Below are 26,968 nucleotides of genomic sequence, written 5' to 3' on the forward strand. Positions count from 1 at the left end.
GGATGTTTGTCGTTGTACATACACAACCACTAGAGGGTGTTCAGTCCCTAACATCTAAGCAGGTTAAATATCTTAAATATAAATAAATATTAACATGCTTTCAAACCTATTTGTGGGAATTCATCTTTAAAACAACCAACTAACATTCACAATGAATTCTGATTTGAACCGTAAAGTCAGCATTGGATGAGTGGAGATAATTCAGTCATATTCCCAGTAGTCTTCTGGTTCATCCTGCAACACAAATGGATACAAATAAGCCATTTCACCTGTAAATGATGGTCAGTCCTACCTGTTCTGTTTTCTCACCTGTCTGCTCTGCTGGTTGGATGTAAGGGTGCTTCCAATAGAATCCAGAGGAGAGAGAAAGAGAAAGATATTAAATCATGCAGACTGGACTTGTTTGGTGGCTAAAGTGATGTACATTTCACAGCACTGCAATATTGTTACATTTACATCAGTGGCTACTCCTGGTCTCAATGTTACATTATCGCCCACTCCTCGATTGTCTCACCTCTTGTCCTTGGGTTTGCCATGATGATGGGTGGAGATATGTTCCATATGGGGTCTGGGATGTGTTACCGAGGGGCGTTGAAGGTGGCAGACTTGGAACGGCATTCTTCGGCATTCTTCCCAACCCAGGGGTTGTTTCCCAGTGGGGAAAGGAAGGTGAGGTCAGAGAGCTCAGACAGGTGTGGGAAGAACTCTTGGTCCAGCCAATTCACATCCTGAGGAGACAGGGAGGACATGTTCAATCACACCGCATGGAATAACGATAGTTCATATAATACTATTGATCTACACTAAGTGTACAAAGCATTAGGAACAATCCACTTCAATCAGTGTAAATGAAGTGGAGGAGATGGGTTAAAGAAGGATTTTTAAGCATTGACACCACAAGACATGGATTGTGTATATGTGCCATTCAGAGGGTGAATGGGTCAAGTTTAAGTGGCTTTGAACGGGGTATGGAAGTAGGTGCTAGGCACACCGGGTTCAGTGTGTCAACAGTTTCCAGTGTGTATCAAGAATGGTCCACCACCCAAAGGACATCCAGCCAACTTGACACAACTGTGGGAAGCATTGGAGTCAACATGGTTCAGCATCTCTGTGGAACGCTTTAAACACATTGCGATATTTAACAATTTATCAACTTCTTATAGAGGATGAGTATGATTCTATTGTTCACTTGATGAGTTGCTGAATAAGTAACACAATCAAAATATACTGAAATAACTCAAATTCTGATATCATCCAAAAACATACTAGTTGGAAAAACACACAGTCAACGAAAGGAGGGCTACCAAAAGTGTACTTGTTGTTAGAAGTGAATTTGTGGAATTTCTTTCCTTCTTAATGAGTTTGAGCCAATCAGTTGTGTTGTGACAAGGTAGGGGTGATGTATTGAAGAAAACCCTGTTTGGTAAAGAACATGTCTACATAACGGCAAGAACGTATCAAAGAGAAATGACAGTCCATCATTACTTTAAGACACGAAGGTCAGTCAATACGGAAAATATCAAGAACTTTGAATGTTGCTGCAAGTGCAGTCACAAAAACCATCAAGCACTATGATGAAACTGTCTCTCATGAAGACCGCCACAGGAAAGGAAGACCCAAAGTTACCTTTGCTGCAGAGGATAAACTCATTCGAGTTACCAGCCTCAGAAATTGCAGCCCAAATAAATGCTTCACAGAGTTCAAGTAACTGACACATATCAACATCAACTGTTCAGAGGAGACTGCGTGAATCAGGCCTTCATGGTTGAATTGCTGCAAAGAAACCACTACTACAGGACACCAATAATAAGAAGAGACTTGCTTGGGCCATACAACACGAGCAATGGACATTAGACCAGTGGAAATCTGTCCTTTGGTCTGATGAGTCCAAATATGAGATTTATGGTTCTAACCGCCGGGTATTTGTGAGACGCAGAGTAGGTGAACGGATGATCTCTGCATGTGTGGTTCCCACCAAGAAGCATGGAGGAGGAGGTGTGACGGTGCTTTAATGGTGACACTGTCAGTGATTTATTTAGAATTCAAGGCACACATAACCAGCATGGCTACCACAGCATTCTGCAGCGATACGCCATCCCATCTGGTTTGCACTTATCATTTGTTTTTCAACAGGACAATGACCCAACACACCTCCAGGCCATGCAAGGGCTATTTGACCAAGAAGGAGAGTGATAGGGTGCTGCATCAGTTGACCTGGCCTCCACAATCACCCGACCTCAATCCAATTGAGATGGCTTGGAATGTATCAGAACTCAGGTGCAGACAGCTAAAGTCACAGATGTTTACTGACCCAAACAGGGGGCACGCAAAAGACAGGTCAAAGGCAGGCAGAGGTCCATAATTCAGGACAGAGTCAATAAGGTACAGAACAGCAGACAGGCTCGGGGTCAGGACAGGCAGAGGTTCGTAAACGGGTCAGAGTCAGGCAGGTACAGAACAGCAGGCAGGCTCGGTGTGTCCAAACTTTTGACTGGTACTGTATAACATTCTATTAGTTGCAATAATTTTGAACACAGCGTTGTTTTGAGGATCAGTTCATAAACCATGTGCCATGGAATCGGTACATCGGAAATCTCTTCCCAACTATTTTGTCATCTACATGGGACAGGTATACATTTTTGGTCCTTATACGAGACTGGTATACTTTTCTATTTATCAACATTTTCTTTAGCCAATTTTGGTCTTTAATGCTGGGTCGACAGACAACTTCCTTACTTTCTCCCCTTTCCTCTTCCATTTTTGCGATAATGCTGCAATTAGTTGGTTGTATTTTTGAGTCGAGCAGACATTTCCACATTTTGTTAGTTACATGCTTCACCAGTCCCATTTATGATAGAATTTACATGACTTCTTACTAGTAATGCTTTTATTGTTTTAGAAACATTACAAAGCATGCTCAGCCATTTTTTTTGTGTTTTGTTGCAGTAATTTGAGCAACAAAATATAGATTTTTTTCTGGTAAAAAATGTGAATGTTTGGTAGATATTTAAACCTACTAACCACAGTGGCTGGTGGACCAAAAGGTAAATGTTATGTCCTGTTCTCAATCATAGACCATAAGCCATCACCTGGTCAGTACTGTGTACAAGTGTGGCTTCAGAAGACAGACAGACGGACAGACGGACGGACGGACGGACGGACGGGGCGGGCGGGCGGGGCGGACGGACGGACGGACGGACGGACGGACGGACGGACGGACGGACGGACGGACGGACGGACAGACGGACAGACAGACAGACAGACAGACAGACAGGCAGGCAGGCAGGCAGGCAGGCAGGCAGGGATAGCATCAGGTCAGTCTATGCTGTGTGTGTGGCCAACTGGAAAACCTGACGACCTTGTCTCGCTTAATTTCAGCATCGGATTGTGACCTCCAACCACGCACACACTCTACCCCCATACACAGAAATATGAAACAATGGGAAGATAGTGAACGAGAGAGGGAGATAGAGGAGGGGGCCAAAGGGCCTTGCATGGAGCGTACGAAAGGTTTGACACGTTTTCACTTTTCCTCTTTTCCTGACCATGTCCCAAGTATTTATATTCTGGGGCCACTAGAACCACCAAACATAGACTCTAGAACAAGTGCTGATTGATCTCCATGCAAAAATAAACCAACAGCCCTGCCTACTGAATGTGGTCCCTGATAGGCCCGACTGGTAGTATGTCAACAGGGGCATACTACCAGGGGCATACTATTACCTTACTTATCACAGAGCTATGGAGACACAACGTGGGGTATTGCTTGTCACTACCAGTGTGTCTATGTGTGTGTGTGTGGTTGACCCGTGCTCGACTCAGAACAACTCTTCCACCCAAATGTCTGTGTTTTACTGTAAGTGTGTGTCCAGCATGACTTTCCCATGCTTCCCCACCCCCCGTCTGCTGCTCTATAAGTATCCAGCATGACAGTGTGTGCCAAATTTAGACCAAGAGCTGATATATTACAGAGCATGTATGTCTCTGCTCTCAATATCACTGATAATGAAATCCAAGATGAGTCAACGTGAGACAAAGTATTACTGGACATTATTATACACAATAACTAACATGTTCTAGGTAATCGGCCAACTACAGTATTTGGGCTACATACAGTGGCTTTGGAATGTATTCAGACCCCTTGACTTTTTCCACATTTTGTTACATTACAGCCTTATTGTTTCCATTGATCATCCTTGAGATGTTCCTACAACTTGATTGAAGTCCACCTGTGGTAGATCCAATTGATTTGACTTGATTTGGAAAGGCACACGCCTGTCTATGTAAGGTTCCACAGTTGACAGTGCATGTCAGAGCAAAAACCTTCCAGAAGTACAACCATCTCTGCAGCACACCTCCAATCAGGCCTTTATGGTAGAGTGGCCAGGCAGAAGCTACTCCTCAGTAAAAGGCACATGACAGCCCGCTTGGAGTTTGCCAAAAGGCACCTAAAGACTCTCAGACCATGAGAAACAAGATTCTCTGGCCTGATGAAATGAAGATTAAACTCTTTGGCCTGAATGCCAAGCATCATGTCTGGAGGAAACCTGTCACCATCCCTACTGTGAAGCATGGTGGTGGCAGCATCATGGTGTGGGGGTGTTTTTCAGCGGCAGGGACTGGGAGACTAGATGAAAACCTGCTCGAGAGGGCTCAGGACTTCAGACTGGGGCGAAGTTTCACCTTCCAACAGGACAACAACCCTAAGCACACAGCCAAGACAATGCAGAAGTGACAAGTCTCTGAATGTCCATGAACCCGATCGATCGAACATCTCTGGAGAGACCTGAAAACAGCTGTGCAGCAACAACTTAACAGAGCTTGAGAGGATCTGCAGAGAATAATGGGAGAAACTACCCAAATACAGGCGTGCCAAGCTTGTAGCATCATACCCAAGAAGACTTGATGCTGTAATTGCTGCCAAAGATCCTTCAACAAAATACTGAGTAAAGGGTCTGAATACTTATGTAACTGTGATATTTCTGTTTTTTTTTATGCTTCTTAAATTAGCAAAAAAAATCTAATAACTTGTTTTTGCTTTGTCAATGTATTTACATAACTGTGTTGTTGTAGTGGGGACCGTAATATTAGCAACTCTAAAGAAGTATACTTTAGGTTAAATGTTTTAATATATTTTGTCATTTTTTATTGGTATGTTTAGCTCACAAAATATAATTTAAAACTATGCATGTATAAATCATCGAGTCAACTGCTCAGTGGGTGTAAGATTTAACAGCCCTTAAATAAGTCGACATCGTCCTCTTGTGGGTGGATATTGCTTCGACGTCAAAGTTCCAAAAATGAACATGACGTAGTAGGTTAATGAAAACCTGTCGAAATGTAACAACTACACGTCGACTTAATTTTGATAGTATTCTGAAGGAATCAAATTGCTTTCGCTGTAAAACAATGTTTCACCTATTATGATGAGGATTCGCACTACCGTACATTTTATTTAGCTCTGGTCCAGGGCTACATCGTAGCAGCTGTCGGAAGAGCGTCGTCATAACGTTGAACTTTACAGTGCGCATTAATACAGATGTGCACTTCCAGAAAATATTATTGTCTGCTGAAAGTTGTCGGGCCGTTCAGTGTCATTTCTATCACATAGAAGTATTTGCCTATATTTAACTACCCTCTTGGTTTAAATTCCGTAAACCGGTGTATCCACAATTAGATCAATCTTGTGACAGCCAGTAAAGGGGCGGAGATTATGCACAAACTACACCGAAATGACAGCAACGCTTGTAGTTTTCGTATGATACAAAGACACAAGTTGTTTAGCCGATCGTTAATTTTACGCCTGCTACGTTAGTTTTACTGATAGTTTTTACAGGCAAATAAGACTGTCAAAGCAAGTAGGATTCTTCACGTTCTCCTCGGTTCTTCTGGTCAAGAACCACCAAACAACAAGCAATTCCTTTTTGGTTTAAGGAAAGGTAAGAGATTCCTGCCATCTTCCTTCCATTACTTTCACGAAACTAAAGAAAACACACAGCAACAGGCCAGAAAAGTTGTTAGTTATTCGACATGATTGAAAACATTAGGCCACAATTAGTTTATTTTAGAGTGTTTATAGTGATATTGAGCAGTGGGAAACCTAGCCTATTCTACAGTGTTTATTTATGGATGCTTAGTAAAAGATGAATGTATTATCCTGCTGTAGGCTATTCAATATTATTTACCCATCCCCATTGAATGATGACAGTGAGGTATGATCAAAGATAGTGGGTAAATTTAAGATCGTTTACCATAACAAAAAGGTCAGTTCTGGTCCACTTTAACTGCGTGTGTCTCCCATAGACACCAATGCAAGAACCGTTGGGTCTGGTCTACTTAGTTCATTGACATTCATTGAACCAGAAAACAACAACAACAACGAGTGGGTTGTCGCTTCCTCTTCTGTCTCAGGTATGATGACAAGAAACAAACCCACAGAGAGGATTGGTAGGGCTCGTAATTCAAGGTTATTGTGCTTTGAATATATACTCTGAATCATCTAAAACCATGTTTATAAAATGGTTACTTTGGATCCTGGATTACTGTATTGTGAAAATAACTAGTTAACTCAATGTATGTGACTGGAATAATATACAAAGTGGAAAATGCCTGACCCCTGACTTAGCTCACATCCCTGACTTAGCTCACATCCCTGACTTAGCTCTGACCCCTGACTTAGCTCTGACCCCTGACTTAGCTCTGACCCCTGACTTAGCTCTGACCCCTGACTTAGCTCTGACCCCTGACTTAGCTCTGACCCCTGACTTAGCTCTGACCCCTGACTTAGCTCTGACCCCTGACTTAGCTCTGACCCCTGACTTAGCTCACATCCCTGACTTAGCTCTGATCCCTGACTTAGCTCACATCCCTGACTTAGCCCATATCCTCTATACATCTCAAAGCAAAATAAACTGAAGTGTGTGTGTGTGTGTGTGTGTGTGTGTGTGTGTGTGTGTGTGTGTGTATCAAACAAGTTGCATAACCACATGCATTGATGCACGTTTCAGATTTTATGTTGGATAATGTGAAAGGAGAAAGTTTTTGTTTTTATAGCAGTCTTATTGTGAATGGATTGTTTGGAATGGTGGACATGTTTTAGTGTCGTTCTCTCTCTCTCATTCACAACAACCCTGTTCTCTCTGCTCTGTTTTTTTAAATTTTTTACAGCCCTTGACCACTGACCATTTTATTTTTGTCTCCATAGAGACTACGGCAGTGGACAAGAGAGGAAGTCCTCCTGCTATCCACTGTGCGTCCACTAACTAAGTGACCATGTCAGCCCCAGGTAAATGGCTTCTACACCACTGTTGATATCATATTATACTGGGGTTGCTGTTTGCCCCTTGGTATTGCACCACGAGCATTTGTATAATGCTATTATTCCAATGTATTCCAGATAGGAATTTGAAACCAGAGCTTGGCTTGGCATGTAAAAGGCTGACTATGTTGATGTAAGCTTTGAAGATTATTTGGATAATGACGTGGAAAATGAGCTCGGACCATGTTTGACTGATTTTTTTTTTTTTTAAAGAACCTTTCTTCCTTGCAGTTTCCATTGAATGAGTGGTGCAGTGTTTTGGAATCCGTTGGTGTTTATCAATATGGCCCTCCTTTTGTTATGCAAACAGTTATTTCCTTAATGCAGATCTCCAATGCACATCATGAGCCTTAATAACACCAGTTCAAGCTCCCCACATATTTGCATCCATCACTCCATATACATGTTTTGATTTTTGTCAATAAGAATATATTTATGATACCCACTGTTTGTATTTCCTCCTATAGGTTACCCATCCCCTCACCAGGGTCCTGGAAGTTACTCCACGGCACCCTACTCTGTTCCTCATGGTGGGTATGGTGAGCCTAACCATGCTCCCCCACCGGTTGGCTTCCATATGGGCTACAACCAACAACAACCCCACCCAGGCCAGCCTGTGATGTACCAGCCTGTGCCCATGCCCGAATATGGGGTACCTCAAATGGGCCCCAGCCCAGGCTATGGTGGTCCCATGCCTGGGCCCGAGTACGGTGCACCTCAGATGGGCCCCAGCCCAGGCTATGGTGGTCCCATGCCTGGGCCCAGATACGGTGCACCTCAGATGGGCCCCAGCCCAGGGTATGGTGGTCCCATGCCTGGGCCTGAATACGGTACACCTAACTCGGGCCCTCCTGCAGCCATCTCCCCAGCCCCTGCAGCAGTTGTGCCTGTTGGAGTTCCACCTGGTCTGGAGTACCTAACACAGGTAGGTTTGCTTGGGAAGAGTAGCACAACAGGCTGTCAAGTACACTTTCACAAACATCATCTGTTATCACTGTGTAATCTTTGTTTTTCTTCCATGCGCTCTCTTTCTCCATATCTCTCACACTCTCTTCTGTGTGTGTTTCAGATTGACCAGATCCTTATACACCAAAAAGTGGAGTTGCTTGAAGGTGAGCTTGCTAGTCTTATCTGAGAACAGAAGTAAAGGCATTGTAAAAATCAATAAATCATGAGAAGAAAGTGACCAACACCGACCTACTGTTTTCATGTTTAAGTTCCTGCATTTCTGTCCTCTCACCATCCCCTCTTCCTTCTCCCTCCGTTCCCGTCTCCTCAGCGTTCATTGGCTTTGAGACCAACAACCAGTACGAGATCAAGAACAGCCTGGGTCAGAAGATCTACAAGGCCAAGGAGAAGAACGACTGCTGCACACGCAACTGCTGCGGTGCCCTGCGTAGCTTTGACATGAAGATCAAGGACAACATGGACCGTGAGGTCATCCGCCTCATACGACCCTTCCGCTGTGCCTCCTGCTGGTGCCCCTGCTGCCTGCAAGAGGTACGATGGGGCACTGAACCCTGAGACAAATATTTGACTGCTTTGACTATGTAAACGGGACACAAATCAGGAAAAACAATATAAAATCATCATACTGAGTCTTAATGTGTTAGGGGAGTAAAGGGACAGGTCACCTAAAATGCAATTGGTTTATCAGGTTAGCATAACATTGCCATACAACTGTATGAATTACAGATTAATGATGCTAATGCTAAGTTAATGCTGGTAATAAATGCATGCAAACTGTTGTACTGCAAGCCATTTTGGACTGTCCTACAAACTCCCTAGACCGTGCTTTGTAAAGAGTTATGAATGACACTGAATGGTCCTTTCAGTCTGACCCCTCTCCCAGACAGTCTTGATCTGGTGCCATCACTTCACCTTTATGCTGTCTCTATTGACTCACGTTTGCTGGCAGCCTGCCTACAGTTTAGTGGCCTTCACAGGTCCAAACAGTTGGACCCATACCTAAATGGACCTTGGGCTTTTCCATCCGGACCCAATATAAAAATGTTAAATATAGAGAGAGACCTGTTCTAAACTCACCTGGGGACAATTATTAAGCTACTTTATTAACCAGAGCTGATAAACCACAAGGAAGCAAGAGGTGTGCTTTAGTACGGGCTGTGCTGTATGTGTCTCGTCTACTTTGAGTGTGACTGAGTAACATGGGGAACAGGGAGGGGAGACGAGGGCTATAGTCGACTAATAGCTGCTATAACTAGGTTATTTGTCATCCAATATGATCACGTAGTACCTGTCTTGACTGCATCAAACCGGGGGAAGCTAGTTAACCAAGCTAGTTAACCAAGCTATCTAGCTAGCTGGGCTAATTGAGGCTGCATGCGCTTTCTCGCCCCACGCAGTTACAAACAACAACTCCATTCGGAATATAAAGAAGCAGCCTACCTGTTGGCTCTTGGTTATTGTAGCCTATCCTTATCCTTTAACTTTTAATTCCACCTTCCATTGATTAGATATCTCCTCCCTTTTGACGCACACGGAGGCTCTGCTATTATTCCTCGGCGTACACATCACAGACAAACTGAATTGGTCCACCCACACAGACAGCACCGTGAAGAAGTCGCAGCAGCGCCTCTTCAACCTCAGGAGGCTGAAGAAATTCGGCTTGTCACCAAAAGCACTCACAAACTTCTACAGATGCACAATTGAGAGCATCCGCCTGGTACGGCAACTGCTCCGCCCACAACCGTACGGCTCTCCAGAGGGTAGTGAGGTCTGCACAACGCATCACCGGGGGCAAACTACCTGCCCTCCAGGACACCTACACCACCCGATGTCACAGGAAGGCCATAAAGATCATCAAGGACAACAACCACCCGAGCCACTGCCTGTTCACCCCGCTATCATCCAGAAGGCGAGGTCAGTACAGGTGCATCAAAGCTGGGACCGAGAGACTGAAAAACAGCTTCTATCTCAAGGCCATCAGACTGTTAAACAGCCACCACTAACATTGAGTGGCTGCTGCCAACACACTGACTCAACTCCAGCCACTTTAATAATGGGAATTGATGTAAATTATATCACTAGCCACTTTAAACAATGCTACTTAATATAATGTTTACATACCCTACATTATTCATCTCATATGTGTATATACTGTACTCGATACCATCTACTGCATCTTGCCTATGCCGCTCTGTACCATCACTCATTCATGTATCTTTATGTACATATTCTTTATCCCTTTACACTTGTGTGTGTATAAGGTATTAGTTTTGGAATTGTTAGTTAGATTACTCGTTGGTTATTACTGCATTGTCGGAACTAGAAGCACAAGCATTTCGCTACACTTGCATTAACATCTGCCAGCCATGTGTATGTGACAAATAAATTTGATTTGATAGACCATTGTCGCTTTGATGACTTACAGTATGATTGGCCAACAACCACAAGCTACACGTGCCACTCTCGTGAAAAGCCAATAGCAGCAGCATAAGTGGTACAATTTCTGCAGCAGTTGCGTTCGGATCTGTATAGGTCCTTCTGGACGATTCAGTTATATTACACATACCAGAGACCCATGACCATCATATCAGATGTGATGCAGACCTCTGTTGATATTTAGAATTCTGGATCTGGAACTGTTCGTGTCCTGGTTTGGGTCTCTGGTATTTGTGAAGACCTCTACTACAGTACATTCCCATAGTGGTTAGAGCGTTGGACTATTAACCGGAAGGTTGCGAGTTCAAACCCCCGAGCTGACAAGGTACAAATCTGTCGTTCTGCCCCTGAACAGGCAGTTAACCCACTGTTCCCAGGCCGTCATTGAAAATAAGAATATGTTCTTAACTGACTTGCCTGGTTAAATAAAGGTTAAAAAAAAATAAAAAAAGACGTGATGGTCCCTTATGACTGCAGTTTCACACAATTGTTCAGCATCTATGGAGACCTCAAATTTATTTATATAGCCCTTCGTACATCAGCTGATATCTCAAAGTGCTGTACAGAAACCCAGCCTAAAACCCCAAACAGCAAGCAATGCAGGTGTAGAAGCACGGTGGCTAGGAAAAACTCCCTAGAAAGGCCAAAACCTAGGAAGAAACCTAGAGAGGAACCAGGCTATGAGGGGTGGCCAGTCCTCTTCTGGTTGTGCCGGGTGGAGATTACAACAGAAAATGGCCAAGATGTTCAGATGTTCATAAATGACCAGCATGTTCAAATAATAATAATCACAGTTGTTGTCGAGGGTGCAGCAAGTCAGCACCTCAGGAATTAATGTCAGTTGGCTTTTCATAGCCGATCATTAAGAGTATCTTTACCACTCCTGCTGTCTCTAGAGAGTTGAAAACAGCAGGTCTGGGACAGGTAGCACGTCCGGTGAACAAGTCAGGATTCCATAGCCGCAGGCAGAACAGTTGAAACTGGAGCAGCAGCACGGCCAGATAGACTGGGGACAGCAAAGAGTCATCATGCCAGGTAGTCCTGAGTCCTAGGGCTCAGGTCCTCCGAGAGAATTAGAGAGAGCATACGTAAATTTACACAGGACACCGGATAAGACAGGAGAAGTACTCCAGATATAACAAACTGACCCTAGCCCCCAACACAAACCACTGCAGCATAAATACTGGAGGCTGAGACAGGAGGGGTCAGGAGACACTGTGGCCCCATCCGATGATACCCCCGGACAGGGCCAAACAGGAAGGATATAACCCCACCCACTTTGCCAAAGCACAGCCCCCACACCACTAGAGGGATATCTTCAACCACCAACTTACCATCCTGAGACAAGGCCGAGTATAGCCCACAAATATCTCCGCCACGGCACAACCCAAGGGGGGGGCGCCAACCCAGATAGGAAGATCACGTCAGTGACTCAACCCACTCAAGTGACGCACCCCTCCTAGGGACGGCATGAAAGAGCACCAGTAAGCCAGTGACTCAGCCCCTGTAATAGGGTTAGAGGCAGAGAATCCCAGTGGAGAGAGGGGAACCGGCCAGGCATAGACAACAAGGGCGGTTTGTTGCTCCAGAGCCTTTCCGTTCACCTTCACACTCCTGGGCCAGACTACACTCAATCATATGACCCACTGAAGAGATGAGTCTTCAGTAAAGACTTAAAGGTTGAGACCGAGTCTGCGTCTCTCACATGGGTAGGCAGACCATTCCATAAAAATTGAGCTCTATATGAGAAAGTCCTACCTCCAGCTGTTTGCTTAGAAATTCTAGGGACAATTAAGAGGCCTGCATCTTGTGACTGTAGCGTACGTGTAGGTATGTACAGCAGGACCAAATCAGAAAGATGGGTAGGAGCAAGCCCATGTAATGATTTGTAGGTTAGCAGTAAACCCTTGAAATCAGCCCTTGCCTTAACAGGAAGCCAGTGTAGGTAGGGAGGCTAGCACAGGAATAATATGATAACATTTTGGGGTTCTAGTCAGGATTCTATCAGCCGTATTTAGCACTAACTGAAGTATATTTAGTGCTTTATCTGGGTAACCGGAAAGTTGAGTATTGCAGTAGTCTAACCTAAAAGTAACAAAAGCATGGATTAATTTTTCTGCATAATTTTTGGACAGATAGTTTCAGATTTTTGCAATGTTATGTAGATGGAAAAAAGCTGCCCTTGAAATAGTCTTGATATGTTCGTCAAAAGAGAGATCAGGGTCCAGAGTAACGCCGAGGTCCTTCACAGTTTTATTTGAGACGACTGTACAACCATCAAGATTAATTGTCAGATTTAACAGAAGATCTCTTTGTTTTTTGGGACCTAGAACAAGCATCTCTGTTTTGTCCGAGTTTAAAAGTAGAAAGTTTGCAGCCGTCCACTTCCTTATGTCTGAAACACAGGCTTCTAGAATGGCAATTTTGGGGCTTCACCATGTTTCATTGAAATGTACAGCTGTGTGTCATCCGCATAGCAGTGAAAGTTAACATTATATTTTCGAATGACATCACCAAGAGGTAAAATATATAGGGAAAACAATAGTGGGACTAAAATGTAACTGTGAGGAACACCAACATTTACAGTTTATTTGTCAGAGGACAAACAATTCAGTGACCCAGAGACTGGCAGGATGATGAAGAGAGGTGGTGACCCAGAGACTGGCAGGATGATGAAGAGAGGTGGTGACCCAGAGACTGGCAGGATGATGACACCCGTTCAGTTCGGCTGCGGGGAAATGTGATTGTGATTTTCCGACAGATAAGATCTAAACCAGGCCAGAACTTGTCCGTGTAGACCAATTTGGATTTCAAATCTCTCCAAAAACCAGACTGAAGCATTTCGTATACATTGTTTGTCTTCAGGAAGGCAGTGAGTTGCTGCGCAACAGCTTTTTGTAACATTGTTGAGAGGAATGGAAGATTCGATATAGGCCGATAGTTTTTTATATTTTCTGGGTCACGGTTTGGCTTTTTCAAGAGAGGCTTTATTACTGCCACTTTTAGTGAGTTTGGTACACATCTGGTGGATAGAAAGCCATGTATTATGTTCAACAAAGGAGGGCCAAGCACAGCCCCACAGTTACCATGAGAAGCATATTATCTTTGTCATGATAGTGATTGCTACGCCAATATCAGACACCAATACACTCATCAAATTAGTGCCATATTACCTGCTGAAGCGAGCTTTACAGTAAGCCAAGCACATGCTATTTAAAGCCACAGTGTACAGACCGAAGCCTATTATAAACATGGTCAAATACCTTTCAAATGTTGTGTCCCTCAGCTCGAGGTCCAAGCCCCGCCTGGCACCACCATAGGCTATGTGTCCCAGGACTGGAACCCCTGCGTGCCGAAGTTCTCCATCAAGGGGGCCAACAAGGAGACCGTAATGAAGCTGGAGGGACCCTGCTTCGCCTGCAACTGCTGCGGGGACGTCAACTTCAAGGTAAGGGGTCATGAACCGAGGGTGAAAGCGCTGGTCCAATGTGAAGCCAATTTTGAGTTTTCGCTTTCTTTGGGTGAAATCAGTTAACCGTCCTATTTAACTAGAACAAACCTAATATTTGACTTTTATTTTAGACCAGAAAAGATTGGATAAGTTGCGCGTTTTATTGTCTACACACCCATCCAATCCTTTCAGAAGTAGTGATGAGGTGCAGTGGCCAGAAATCTTTGTCTCTGACCCATGTGCTTTTCTGCCGCCCTCGTAGCTGACGGGGAAAGATGGAGGCAAGCCCATCGGCCGCATCAGTAAGCAGTGGAGTGGCCTGATAAAGGAGGTCTTCACCGACACGGACAACTTTGGCATCCAGTTCCCCATGGACCTGGACGTCAAGATGAAGGCTGTGCTCATGGGCACCTGTTTCCTCATCGTGAGTCCATCCATCTGTTTGAATAAAGATATATTCAAGAAAATGTTAGGTTTTTCTAATTCCAGAGCTTTACAGGCGTAAAGCCTAAAACTGAGCTGATAAGATAAGCAGTCGTTGGAGGAAACTTAATTGACATTTTCTTTCCTCTTCACAGGATTTCATGTTCTTCGAGAAGGTTGGCAACACAAAGCAGCGCAACACCGTCTTCTCATAACGTAGGAAAATAAAGAAAGACTGAGCCCTTGAGGCAATGCAGTCTGTTTTTCCGATCCCGTTCGGAACCTCCATTTTTTTCCCCCAGACTCTATAAGAAACTCCTTCCTTATTCAAAAGCTTAGAGGACACTGCCAATCCCAGGACTCTTTGTGTGAAACACAACATGAGTCCTTATCTGATGATGAGCTTACATTTGAGCCAAAATGCCCTCTCTGGACTGTTTCTGTGTATCCATCCAAATGTAAGAATCAGCAACTGGGCTATGAGACATAGGCTTTAGTTGTCTTTCATGGGTTTCTCCACTCTGCATGGAATGTGTTTATCTACGGTATGTTTTGTCATATCTCTATTTTCTATTTGTTTTCTATAACATTGATGTGGGGTTCAGAACAGTAAGCTTAATGGAAAAATACCAGTTATATATTAACCTAACTACATATTCTTTGAGATATCTGTTTTGTCTGTGTGCAATGGTATATTTTACATCATGTTATTTGTAAGCCAAATGTATATGTTAATCTATCTATACTTCACCAGCCATGAAATTATTACTGTAGAAATCTAGGTAATTTCATGATTAGTCTAGTACTTTTAAAGAGATTATAGGATTAACACTTGCAATACACTACTATACTAACTGTAGCAGCTGTGGTTGTATTAGCTGCTTTATTAGATTTTTTAAGATGACCACATACACTACCATTCAACCATTCAAAAGTTTGGGGTCACTTAGAAATGTCCTTGTTTTTAAAAGAAAAGCATTTTTTTTGTCCATTTTAAAATAGCATCAAATGGATCAGAAATACAGTGTAGACATTGTTAATGTTGGAAATGACTATTGTAGCTGGAAATGGCAGAATTGTAATGGAATATCTACATAGGTGTACAGAGGCCCATTTATCAGCAACCATCCCTCCTGTTTTCCAATGGCATGTTGTGTTAGCTAATCCAAGTTGATAATTTTAAAAGGCTAATTGATCATTAGAACATCCTTTTGCAATTATGTTAGCACAGCTGAAAACTGTTGTGTTGATTTAAGGAAGCAGTTACAACTGGCCTTCTTTAGACTAGTTGAGTATCTAGAGCGTCAGCATTTGTCGGTTCGATTACAGGCTCAAAAGGGACAGAAACAAAGACCTTTCTTCTGAAACTCATCAGTCTATTGTTTTGAACGGTAGTGTACATAATCATACAAACAAAGTACACCTGTATTATGATTTATGGTGAAAACTAGAGTAGTTTGAAGGACCATTAATGGGAGAAGACTAATTCTGACTTGGAATGCTTGTACTAAATTTACATGCTAATGAAATATGGGATATTTGTGGATGGATATGTTTATGTACTCTGAAGTGCTCCTTGTCTTGTCCCCTGCTGTATTTGTGACTCTTCTATTGTTTTTTGCCATGCCATAAATAAGAATATACTACAGTATAGGACAAGGCTATTTTTCCCTGCCTCTTTCTCATGACTCTTTCTGCCTTGAAGCTTTGTTTACAGTGCACTGTTCATGGTCTGTGCTGGTGCTCTGGGGACTGACTCAGTGTTTCCTCTCTCGCCCTCCTTCCTCTAGAGATGGGAGTAAACCATGGGGTTGGATCTGTGCCAATAGACAACAAGTAAAACTGAGTTGAGGCACTGAAAGAGGACAATAATATAGGAAAGTTGAGGAAGGACAACAAAAACAGAGATGAGGGCAACGGACGACAGAGAGCGAGACTGACAGGAGGAAGTTGAGGTTAAAGAACATAGGGTCAAAAGTTAATTTTAGCTTGATCTGAAAATGTGCTCTGAGGTTTCGTATGGAGGGTGTGACGCTGTTGCAGAGCCTGTGGAGTCATGCAGAGGCCTAATCAAGTTCTGCACTGCAAAGCCTTGTATTTCTCAAATTTTGTAACAATGCGGAGGGCTCCATATTGACATGACTGGTTGACTGAAGTTGAGGGCGGGAGGTCCTGTATAAACACAAACTCACTTCCTTGACAACTCCCTTCACAACAGCTCTGCGCTGTTCCGTGGAGCACAATAAGTTAGAATGCACTGACTTCTGCAGAGGCCATACTGTATCACCATAAATGCTGCACGGCCAATACAAAAGTCAGATTGACCATGCAGCGCCTTTAACTGTCTGACCTCATATAGCCCGGAAAACCCCAGTCAGGGAAACACTTTACTTTCCCTTGTAACCATGTTATTATATTATTGAAGACATACCTTACAAAGGTTGTGGGTAGTGTACTGGTCCGGCATACAGTTGAAGTCGGAAGTTTACATACACTTAAGTTGGAGTCATTAAAACTCGTTTTTCAACCACTCCACAAATCTATTGTTAGCAAACTATAGTTTTGGCCAGTCGGTTAGGACATCTACTATGTGCATGATATAAGTAATTTTTCCAACAATTGTTTACAGACATATTATTTCAATTATAATTCACTGTATCACAATTCCAGTGGGTCAGAAGTTTACATACACTAAATTGAATGTGCCTTTAAACAGCTTGGAAAATTCCAGAAAATGATGTCATGGCGTTAGAAGTTTCTGTTAATTTACATCATTTGAGTCAATTGGAGGTGAACATGTGGATGTATTTCAAGGCCTACCTTTGAAACTCCGTGCCTTTTTGCTTGACATGGGAAAATCAAAAGAAATCAGCCAAGACCTCAGAAAAAAAATTATAGACCACAAGTCTGGTTCATCCTTGGGAGCAATTTCCAAACGCTTGAAGGTTCATCTGTACAAACAATACTACGCAAGTATATACATCATGGGAGCACTCAGCTGTCATACTGCTCAGGAAGGAGATGTGTTCTGTCTCCTAGTGATGAATGTACTTTGGTTCGAAAAGTGCAAATCAATCCCAGAACAACAGCAAAGGACCTTGTGAAGATGCTGGAGGAAACAGGTACAAAAGTATCTATATCCACAGTAAAATTAGTCCTATATTGACATAACCTGAAAGCCTGCTCAGCAAGGAAGAAGCCACTGCTCCAAAACCGCCATAAAAAAGCCAGACTATGATTTGCAACTGCACATGGGGACAAAGATTGTACTTTTTAGAGAAATGTCCTCTGGTCTGATGAAACAAAAATGGAACTGTTTGGCCATAATGATCATCATTATGTTTGGAGGAAAATGGGGGAGGCTTGCAAGCCGAAGAATACCATCCCAACAGTGAAGCACAGGGGTGGCAGCACCATGTTGTGGGGGTGCTTTACTGCAGGAGGGACTGGTGAACTTCACAAAATAGATGGCATCATGAGGAAGCAAAATTATGTGGATATATTGAAGCAACATCTCAAATCAGTCAGGAAGTTAAAGCTTGGTCGCAAATGGGTCTAACAAATGGACATTGACCCCACGTAAACTTCCAAAGTTGTGGCAAAATGGCTTAAGGACAACAAAGTCAAGGTATTGGAGTGGCCATCACAAAGCTCTGACCTCAATCCTATAGAACATTTGTGGGCAGAGCTGAAAAAGCGTGTGCGAGCAAGGAAGCCTACAAACCTGACTCAGTTACACCATCTCTGTCAGGAGGAACTTAACGTGGGAAGCTTGTGGAAAGCTACCTGAAACATTTGACCCAAGTTAAACAATTTAAAGGCAACACACTCAATTAGTATTTGGTTGCATGTAAACTTCTGACCCACTGGGAATGTGATGAAAGAAATAAAAGCTGAAATAAATAATTCTCTCAACTATTATTCTGACATTTCACATTCTTACAATAAAGTGGTGATCGTAAGTGACCTAAGACAGGGAATTTGTACTCGGATTAAATGTCAGGAATTGTGAAAAACTGAGTTTAAATGCATTTGGCTGAGGTGTATGTAAACTTCTGACATCAACTCTATTTCCATATGAACTGCTGTTTAATGGAATGGGATGTCTTTGCTTCAATGTCCACTTTGCTTACCACTTAGAATGCATTGACAGTACATTACTTAATCCTGAATAGTAAACTAGTATGTACATTGGAATGTAACCATGTGATTGGGAGGAGTAAATAAACTGTTCAGTGGATAAGTGGTGAAGTTGTCGCCAAGAGCGGTCATCCATGGAACAAAGCTTTAGCCTTCATTTGACTTATTGGTGTGTCTCGATGAATAACATGGGTGTGGCCCTCAACGGGGTGGGGTTGTAGATCACAATAGTGCCTTTACATCCAACTATATCTAGCTGCACTGTCAAAATGTCTGTGTCCAAAATAGTCTCCTGTTATAGTGCACTACTTTTGGCCGAATAGGGAACCATTTTGGACGTACAAAGTATCTGTCGATGACTTCTCCATTCTTATCATAAAGCATTGAAGTGGTGTCGTATTTGCTGTGTTTCATTTTAATATACAATGTTTGATTATTGTATTTTCATTTACTGTACTATTCTGTCTACAATGATATACTAGTCTGTGTTTGTGTGTCCAGCATGAACACTATCAAGGAAGTAGCGTTCTAGTGTAATTCGTATTTGTTCATGGGTTGAGTACGGTTTTGACTCTTTATATACTGTTTATGGATGGTGCTCGGTGTGTTGCATTAAGAAAATGGGTCAATCATTTAATTTTGTGGCAATGGAAGCTGTTTTGTATCATTAGTGTCTGTCAAAATAAATGGCAGATGGAAGTTTGCCTTATTCCACCTTGTTCTGAGGGCAGAAATGAATGGGATTGGTTATTTTATTGTTTAGAACAGGTGGAAAGGGTGTGGAATATCTCCAACCTCAGCTAATTTCAAAGTTTGGCTGGGATTGAGTCTTAACCGCATAGTAGCGTGCTTAACATTTCGAGGTCATTTCCAATTGAGCAGACATCGACAGCAGTGGTTCTCAAACCTCTCTTCGGGGACCCCCAGATGTTTTACAATTGAGTTGTAGCTCTGAACTTTACACATTTCTTTTGGGATCCACCCCTGTAAATGTAATTTGCCTGATGACACGCGAGTGAAGGAGAGCTTCGTTTCATAAAAGGGCATTTTCCTCCAAGTTCCCTCCTGCCTCCTCCACGCATTTTGTATAGTATATCTTTCTGTTTGTATGACATCTGGAAAGAATTAGAGGGTGCTCAACCAACGTGAGTTGAGGCGCAAGCTAAAAAATGTGTAAGCATCATTGGAAAGGAAAAGGCGCAACAGCTCGCTCACAATAAAAAAAAATGTTGTTTTATAAGTTTAAAAGATTGACGCTTCGGGCCTTCAATGTCCTTCTTCAAAATGCATTTTGTATGACATTGACAGTGGTGGAAACGCACAAAATGAGGTTTGAACCATCAACCCAGTCTTCAGGAGGTTGGGATTCAACCCCTGAACCACACACTCTTTAACACCAAGCACATCTCTGTGTAGTTGAGATTGACAAAAAAAATGAAATAATCATGCATTGAACACACAAAAACAATTTCCCATTGAGCCGATTCCCATATGCAGTGGTTAATCTTTAAGAATCTATTGCCTCATCCGTACGCCAATCTAAGTAACATAATAAAAAATCCCCATCAAAATTTGTCAGTTGATGCCTCCAGAGTGGTGCAGCAGTCACCACAGATCCAGGTTCGATCCCAGGCTGTGGGAGACCCATGAGGTGGTGCACAATTGGCCCAGCATCATCCGGGTTAGGGGAGGGTTTGGCCGCCCGGGACTTCCTTGTCTCATTGCGCTCTAGCGACTCCTTGTGGCAGGGCCAGTTGACTTCGGTCACCAGCTGGACGGTGTTTCCTCCAACACATTGGTGCGGCTGGCTTCCGGGTTAAGTGAGCAGTGTGTCAAGAAGCAGTGTGGCTTGGCAGGGTCGTGTTTCGGAGGACACATGGCTCTCAACCTTCGACACTCCCTAGTCCATAGGGGAGTTGCAGCAATGGGACAAGACTGTATCTACCAATTGGGGAGAAAAAGGGTTAAAAGTAAGGAAAATAAAAAATACAATCTGTCAGTTTAAACTAGAGATATACATGTAAGCTTTTTGCAAGGGCTGTGTCTCAATCCACCACATCCTTCTATGTCGGCCTTCCGCATCTGCGGTGAAAGGTGGCCAACCTATAGCGATGTTTGTCAGACCATGGTACAAATTCATATTTTAATATTCAGTTCATATCATTACCTGTGGGCCATATCATTACCTGTGGGCCACACCCTTAAACCATGCTTTCCACCCCTTTATTTGTATGTGTTGGGCTATAGCTGAGATTATTCTTTACAGAGTCAAGTATATTTGTCCAGGCCTCAATTGTTCCTTGACTAGCCCCATTCATTCTCGCTGTCAATAATATTAATGTTATAACTTCTAATAGTAACTGTATCCACTTGCAAATTTGGAGAGAGTGAGCCAGCATATTTTTTGCAGCAGTGCTGTCTGCCAGCAGTATTCGTCTATCATTGATTGAGATATTCAAGGAGCTATCATCTTTAAGTCACATAAAAGATGCAAAGCATTTAATATTTACATTCATGCACTTCTAAATTAATTTCCTAATTTTGTCCCAGAAACATTTAACTTCAGGGCACTCCCACATCAGGAGGAATGTGCCTGCCTGACTTATGGGCAGTGGCGGTTCTCGCTTGTATGGCTCCCTGGGAGAACCCACCCCCCAACACAATTTGTGTTGATTTGGCACTCGAGCATCCCCCAACACTGTCAACTAAGAGTCAAGACGAAACCAATTCACCTTGGTGGTGTGCAGACTGGTTTTATATTATTCTTAAAAATGTCACACAAACCAGAAAGAAATGGAACTATGTCTGTGAAACTATATATTCACAGTATTATGAATGAATTGTGGTTTATTTGGTAGCATTTCGTAGTGTGACTGATTATACTAATTGCATTAGTACTGTACAAAGTTAGAGGTGCGCAATTTGATAGATTCCCCCGCTCCCCCTACCTCAGGCTCCCAGTGGGGAGACCTGAGGTCAACCTACCCCCTCCCCATCTCGTACTTCTGAGTGGGAGACCTTCCCAGGCAGTAGCCTGCCTAACTCACAAACTAGAATCAGGGCGTCCACTCCGACAAGGTTAATTGATCCACAGTCCCACACGGTGACATGATATCATTGACGTGACGTGCAAACGAGCGATAGAAAACCTATCATGCAAATTTCACTAATCCAATTGTTTTGTGCGGGCACATCGTGCCGCCCCCAGTAAGATGCCGCCCATGCGACCTATACCTAAATCCGCCACTGCTTATGGGACACAGTGAAGATTTGGAGTTGGGGCCAATTTCATGGTAAAATGTTTCCTTGGTATTAAATGCAGTCTGTGAACAAACTTAAAATGTATAAATTGATGGTTCAGATTATGGGATGCCAAGGTCATATTTTTCCGTATTCTGTTCCAGTTGTTCAGATACAAGTAAATCTGTGGACCATACCTTTTTAATGGCTAGCTCACAATATGAGCTTTCCAAAAGTTGTTTATATATTATAGAGACCAGTCCTTTTAGGGAGCGCCTATAATTTATTTATAAATCCCATCACTGGATGGTTCGGTAGTTGGGTTTCCCAAGGGACTCCATAGGCCAACATAGCTGACCTAAGTTGTAGGAAAAAAAAGATTTGCCTGGTAAAGTGTGTCTTTCAAATCTTGGAATGTTCTCAAACCATTACTGTCCATGCTATTGGCAAGGGTATGGATTCCACATTTGGACCATTGGGGCAAAAGACATCCCTACAGATTGCAAGGAGCTATTGTGAAACAGAGTATGGGCATGCTTGTGCCAAATTGAAATTGTGTGAGAAATAACATGACCAAAGCGTAATTTACATTGTTTAAGGGATATACACAATATATACAAAAGTATGTGGACAACCCTTCAAATTAGTGGATTCGCCTATTTCAGCCACAACCGTTTCTGACAGGTGTATCAAATTGAGCACACAGCCATGCAATCTCCATAGACAAACATTGGCAGTGGAATGGCCTTAATGAAGAGCTCTGTGACTTTCAACGTGGCACTTTCATAGGATTCCACTTTTCCAACCACTCAGTTCGTCAAATTTCTTCCCTGCTAGAGCTGCCCCGGTCAATTGTAAGTGCTGTTATTCTGAAGTGAAACGTCTAGGAGCAACAATGGCTCAGCTGCGAAGTGGTAGGTCACACAAGCTCACAGAACGGGACCGCCGAGTGCTGAAGCTTGTAGCGCTTACAAATTCTCTGTCCTCAGTTGCAATACTCATTACCGAGTTCCAAACTGCCTCTGGAACTTCAGCACAAGAACCGTTTGTCGGTAGCTTCATGAAATGGGATTCCATGGCCGAGCAGCCGCAAACAAGCCTGGGATCACCATGCGCAATGCCAAGCGTCAGCTAGAGTGGTTTAAAGCTCGCGGCCATTGGACTCTGGAGCAGTGGACACACATGAATCACACTTCACCATCTGGCAGTCCGATGGACAAATCTGGGTTTGGTGGCTGCCAGGAGAATGCTACCTACCCGAATGCATAGTGCTAACTGTAAAGTTTGGTGGAGGAGGAGTAATGGTCTGGGAATGTTTTTCACAGTTCGGGCTCCTTAGTTCCAGTGAACAGGAATCTTAACTCTACAGCATACAATGACATTCTAGACGACTCTGTGTTTCCAACTTTATGGCAACAGTTTGTGGAAGGTCCTTTCCTGTTCCAGCATGACAATGTCCCCGTGCACAAAGCAACGTCCATACAGAAATGGTTTGTCAAGATCGGTATGGAAGAACTTGACTGGCCTGCACAGAGCCCTGACCTCAGACACATCAAACATCTTTGGGATGAATTGGAGCGCCCACTGTGAGCCAGGCCTAATCACCCAACATCAGTGTCCAACCTCACTAATGCTCTTGTGGTTGAATGGAAGAAAGTCCCCACAGCAATGCTCCAATATCTAGTGGAAAGCCTTCCCAGAAGAGTGGAGGATGTTATAGCAGCAAAGAGGGTACCAACTCCATATTAATGCCCATGATTTTGAAATGAGATGTTCGACGAGCAGATGTCCGCATTCTTTTGGTCATGTTGTGTATCAGTGAATACCACCTCTTCCATGGCAACAGGAGACACCATATTAATTGAACGGAATAATCATGTTTAAACCAATTTAGGATGGGACGAAATGCTAGTGCCTGGAAATACTATTTAAATTTGGTATGGATAATCCTCCTATGTCGTTCCCTAATTGTTCCCAGGCTCGCTTACCTTGCCATATACATTTTGATTTTATCCAGGAAGACAAGGGAAGCATTGAACTACAGAAATTCAACCGTGGCAATATATTAATTTTGGCAATAGATATTCTGCTGGTTAAAGCAAATGGTTTTATCTAAGGAAGGAAATATATATATTCCCAAATATTTAAAATGGGAAATGATTGGGATTACATAAATAGAGATGGATTCCTCCACCAGTGTCTTGATAGGCAGTAGGGCAGATTTGGTTAGATTTATTTTATAACTTGAAATGGAACTTGAAAATGATCTTCAATGCTTTTGGGAGGGATTAGGAAACAAATGGTCCGATGCTATGAAAGTAGCACTCTTAGGCTACGCACATCAGAGGTGGGTTTGGCGTTGAGAAACGGAAGCATATGGAGAAAAGTACCCTCATACCTAGTGTAAAATATTGTGGATCTTTGATGTTATGAGGCTATTTTGCTTCTACTGGTCCCGGGGCCGTTGTTAAGGTCAACTGCATCATGAACCAGGACATTTTAGCCCAAAACCTGGTTGCCTCTGCTGCAAGACAATAACCCCAAGCAAAATATATGGTAAATTGACCACAAAATCAACATTTTACAATGGCCATTTTGCAATGGGACATGAACCCCATTAAAAACCTGTGGTTTGAATTGAAGAGGGCAGTCAATAAGCACAGACAAAGGATATCAAGTATCTAGAAAGATTCCCAATGTGTTCTCCAATCTCATAAATTATTTTATAAAAAGGCTCCGTGTAGAGTACAGTGTATTTGTAGAAAATCAAAGGTGATGAATTATGAAAAAATGAAACGAGAGGTCAACGAATCCAGCATATATGGACAGTGAGGTATTGAAAATGAGACATATCACAGGAAATATTCATATAACCGTGAAATATAACATTTACTATATTTAACCTGTGTGAAATGTCTAGCAAGTTAGCTGTGAGCGCTAGTAGCGTTTCAACCAGTAACCTCAGTCGCTCCGGCACCTTGAAGTAGTTGTTTCCCTTGCTCTGCAAGAGTTGTGGCTTTTGTGGAGCGATAGGTAACGATGCTTCCTGGGTGACTATTGAAGATGTGTTCAGAGGGTCCCCGTTTCTAGCCCAGTTTGGGGCAAAATGAGAGACGGAAGCAAGTCTATTTTACATATGGACAGGGGTGGTCAAAGACATGAACTCCAGTGGTTTTAGATGTACAGTATATGTCATTTGGACTAGAAGCTATTGAAAATTAGATATGTATGTGAATTAATAACCATATCTGTAATAGGATTAATATTTGTTGAAAATCAAAGGGGAGGAATTTTGAAAATATTTAAAGTGTAACTTTTTTAAGAGAGGTCATGGAACACTTTGCAATTTTCTGTAGACCTGTAGCTAAAATATGGTAGATAGGAAGGTATTTAAAATTACATGTATCACAGGAGATAGTCATATAAAAATCAGTGCAATGAAAATGGCAATTCTAATGGGTGTACTAAGGAGTAGGGCAGTCAGTGAGATAACATCAAGTGGTTTATGTATGTGTCATTGGACTGGAAGCCATTGAAAATCAGATACGTACGTTAATTAATAAACACAGCTGTAATTTGATAACTATTTGTAGAAGATCAAAGGGGAGGCATGTTGATCAAATTAAAGGTGTACAGTCATGGCCAAAAGTTTTGAGAATGACACAAATATTAATTTTCACAAAGTATGCTGCCTCAGTTTGTATGATGGCAATTTGCATATACTCCAGAATGTTATGAAGAGTGGTCAGATGAATTGCAATGAATTGGAAAGTTCCCCTTTACCATGCAAATGAACTGAATCCCCCAAAAAACATTTCCACTGCATTTCAGCCCTGCCACAAAAGGACCAGCTAACATCATGTCAGTGATTGTCTCGTTAACACAGGTGTGAGTGTTGACGAGGACAAGGCTGGAGATCACTCTGTCATGCTGATTGAGTTCGATTAACAGACTGGAAGCTTCAAAAGGAGGGTGGTGCTTGGAATCATTGTTCTTACTCTGTCAACCATGGTTACCTGCAAGGAAACACATGCCCTCATCATTGCTTTGCACAAAAAAGGCTTCACAGGCAAGGATATTGCTGCCAGTAAGATTGCACCTAAATCAACCATTTATCAGATCATCAAGAACTTCAAGGAGAGCGGTACAATTGTTGTAAAGAAGGCTTCAGGGTGCCCAAGAAAGTCCAGCAAACACCAGGACCATCTCCTAAAGTTGATTCAGCTGCGGGATCGGGGCACCACCAGTACAGAGCTTGCCCAGGAATGGCAGCAGGCAGGTGTGAGTGCATCTGCACGCACAGTGTGGCAAAGACTTTTGGAGGATGGCCTGGTGTCAAGAAGGGCAGTAAAGAAGCCACTTCTATCCAGGAAAACATCAGGGACAGACTGATATTCTGAAAAAGGTACAGGGATTGGACTGCTGAGGACTGGGGTAAAAAGCTTGTCCAGAGAAGACACGGTGAGCGCTACCATCAGTCCTGTGTCATGCCAACAGTAAAGCATCCTGAGACCATTCATGTGTGGGTTTGCTTCTCAGACAAGGGAGTGGGCTCACTCACAATTTTGCTTAAGAACACAGCCATGAATAAAGACTGGTACCAACACATCCTCCGAGAGCAACTTCTCCCAACCATGCAGGAACAGTTAGGTGACGAACAATGCCTTTTCCAGCATGATGGAGCACCTTGCTATAAGGCAAAAGTGATAACTAAGTGACTCGGGGAACAAAACATTGATATTTTGGGTCCATGGCCAGGAAACTCCCCGGACCTTAATCCCATTGAGAATTTGTGGTCAATCCTCAAGAGGCGGGTGGACAAACAAAAACCAACATATTCTGAAAAACTCCAATCACTGATTATGCAAGAATGGGCTGCGTTACAGTTCATTTAAGGAAATCAGTCAATTGAAATAAATCGATCGGTTAGCTGCTCAGATAGCAGATGTTTGAAGTTGGTGAGGGAGATAAAAGTCTCCAACTTCAGCGAT

At 42.9% G+C, this 26,968-nt stretch overlaps 1 protein-coding gene and 1 long non-coding RNA gene across 6 annotated transcripts in view; one reads left to right on the forward strand and one right to left on the reverse strand.

Annotated features, from left to right (window-relative positions):
- Window positions 1-68: 68 nt before the first annotated feature.
- On the reverse strand, window positions 69-9,868 carry LOC118368701 (uncharacterized). The gene is made up of 4 exons (XR_004822406.2): window positions 9,728-9,868; window positions 515-728; window positions 310-340; window positions 69-234 (listed from the first exon to the last, which is right to left on the reverse strand). It is a non-coding gene; the product is annotated as an uncharacterized LOC118368701 (long non-coding RNA).
- Window positions 5,280-26,968, forward strand: part of LOC118368696 (phospholipid scramblase 2-like) — a 32,896-nt gene continuing 11,207 nt past the window's right edge. The window contains exons 1-9 of one of the 5 annotated variants that reach the window (XM_035753005.2): window positions 5,323-5,939; window positions 6,304-6,411; window positions 7,205-7,285; window positions 7,786-8,243; window positions 8,388-8,430; window positions 8,598-8,818; window positions 14,010-14,171; window positions 14,437-14,598; window positions 14,753-16,248. In XM_035753005.2, the coding sequence (XP_035608898.1) occupies window positions 7,273-7,285; window positions 7,786-8,243; window positions 8,388-8,430; window positions 8,598-8,818; window positions 14,010-14,171; window positions 14,437-14,598; window positions 14,753-14,812 (1,119 nt within the window). In that variant the 5' untranslated portion in view covers window positions 5,323-5,939; window positions 6,304-6,411; window positions 7,205-7,272 and the 3' untranslated portion in view covers window positions 14,813-16,248. Of the gene's footprint in view, window positions 5,940-6,303; window positions 6,412-7,204; window positions 7,286-7,785; window positions 8,244-8,387; window positions 8,431-8,597; window positions 8,819-14,009; window positions 14,172-14,436; window positions 14,599-14,752; window positions 16,249-26,968 lie in introns of those variants that run through there. The other 4 variants (XM_052497164.1, XM_052497165.1, XM_035753008.2 and 1 more) reach the window with 4 other exon arrangements.

Source organism: Oncorhynchus keta, chromosome 35, assembly GCF_023373465.1.
Source record: "Oncorhynchus keta strain PuntledgeMale-10-30-2019 chromosome 35, Oket_V2, whole genome shotgun sequence".
In the NCBI taxonomy this organism is placed as follows: Eukaryota; Metazoa; Chordata; class Actinopteri; order Salmoniformes; family Salmonidae; genus Oncorhynchus; species Oncorhynchus keta.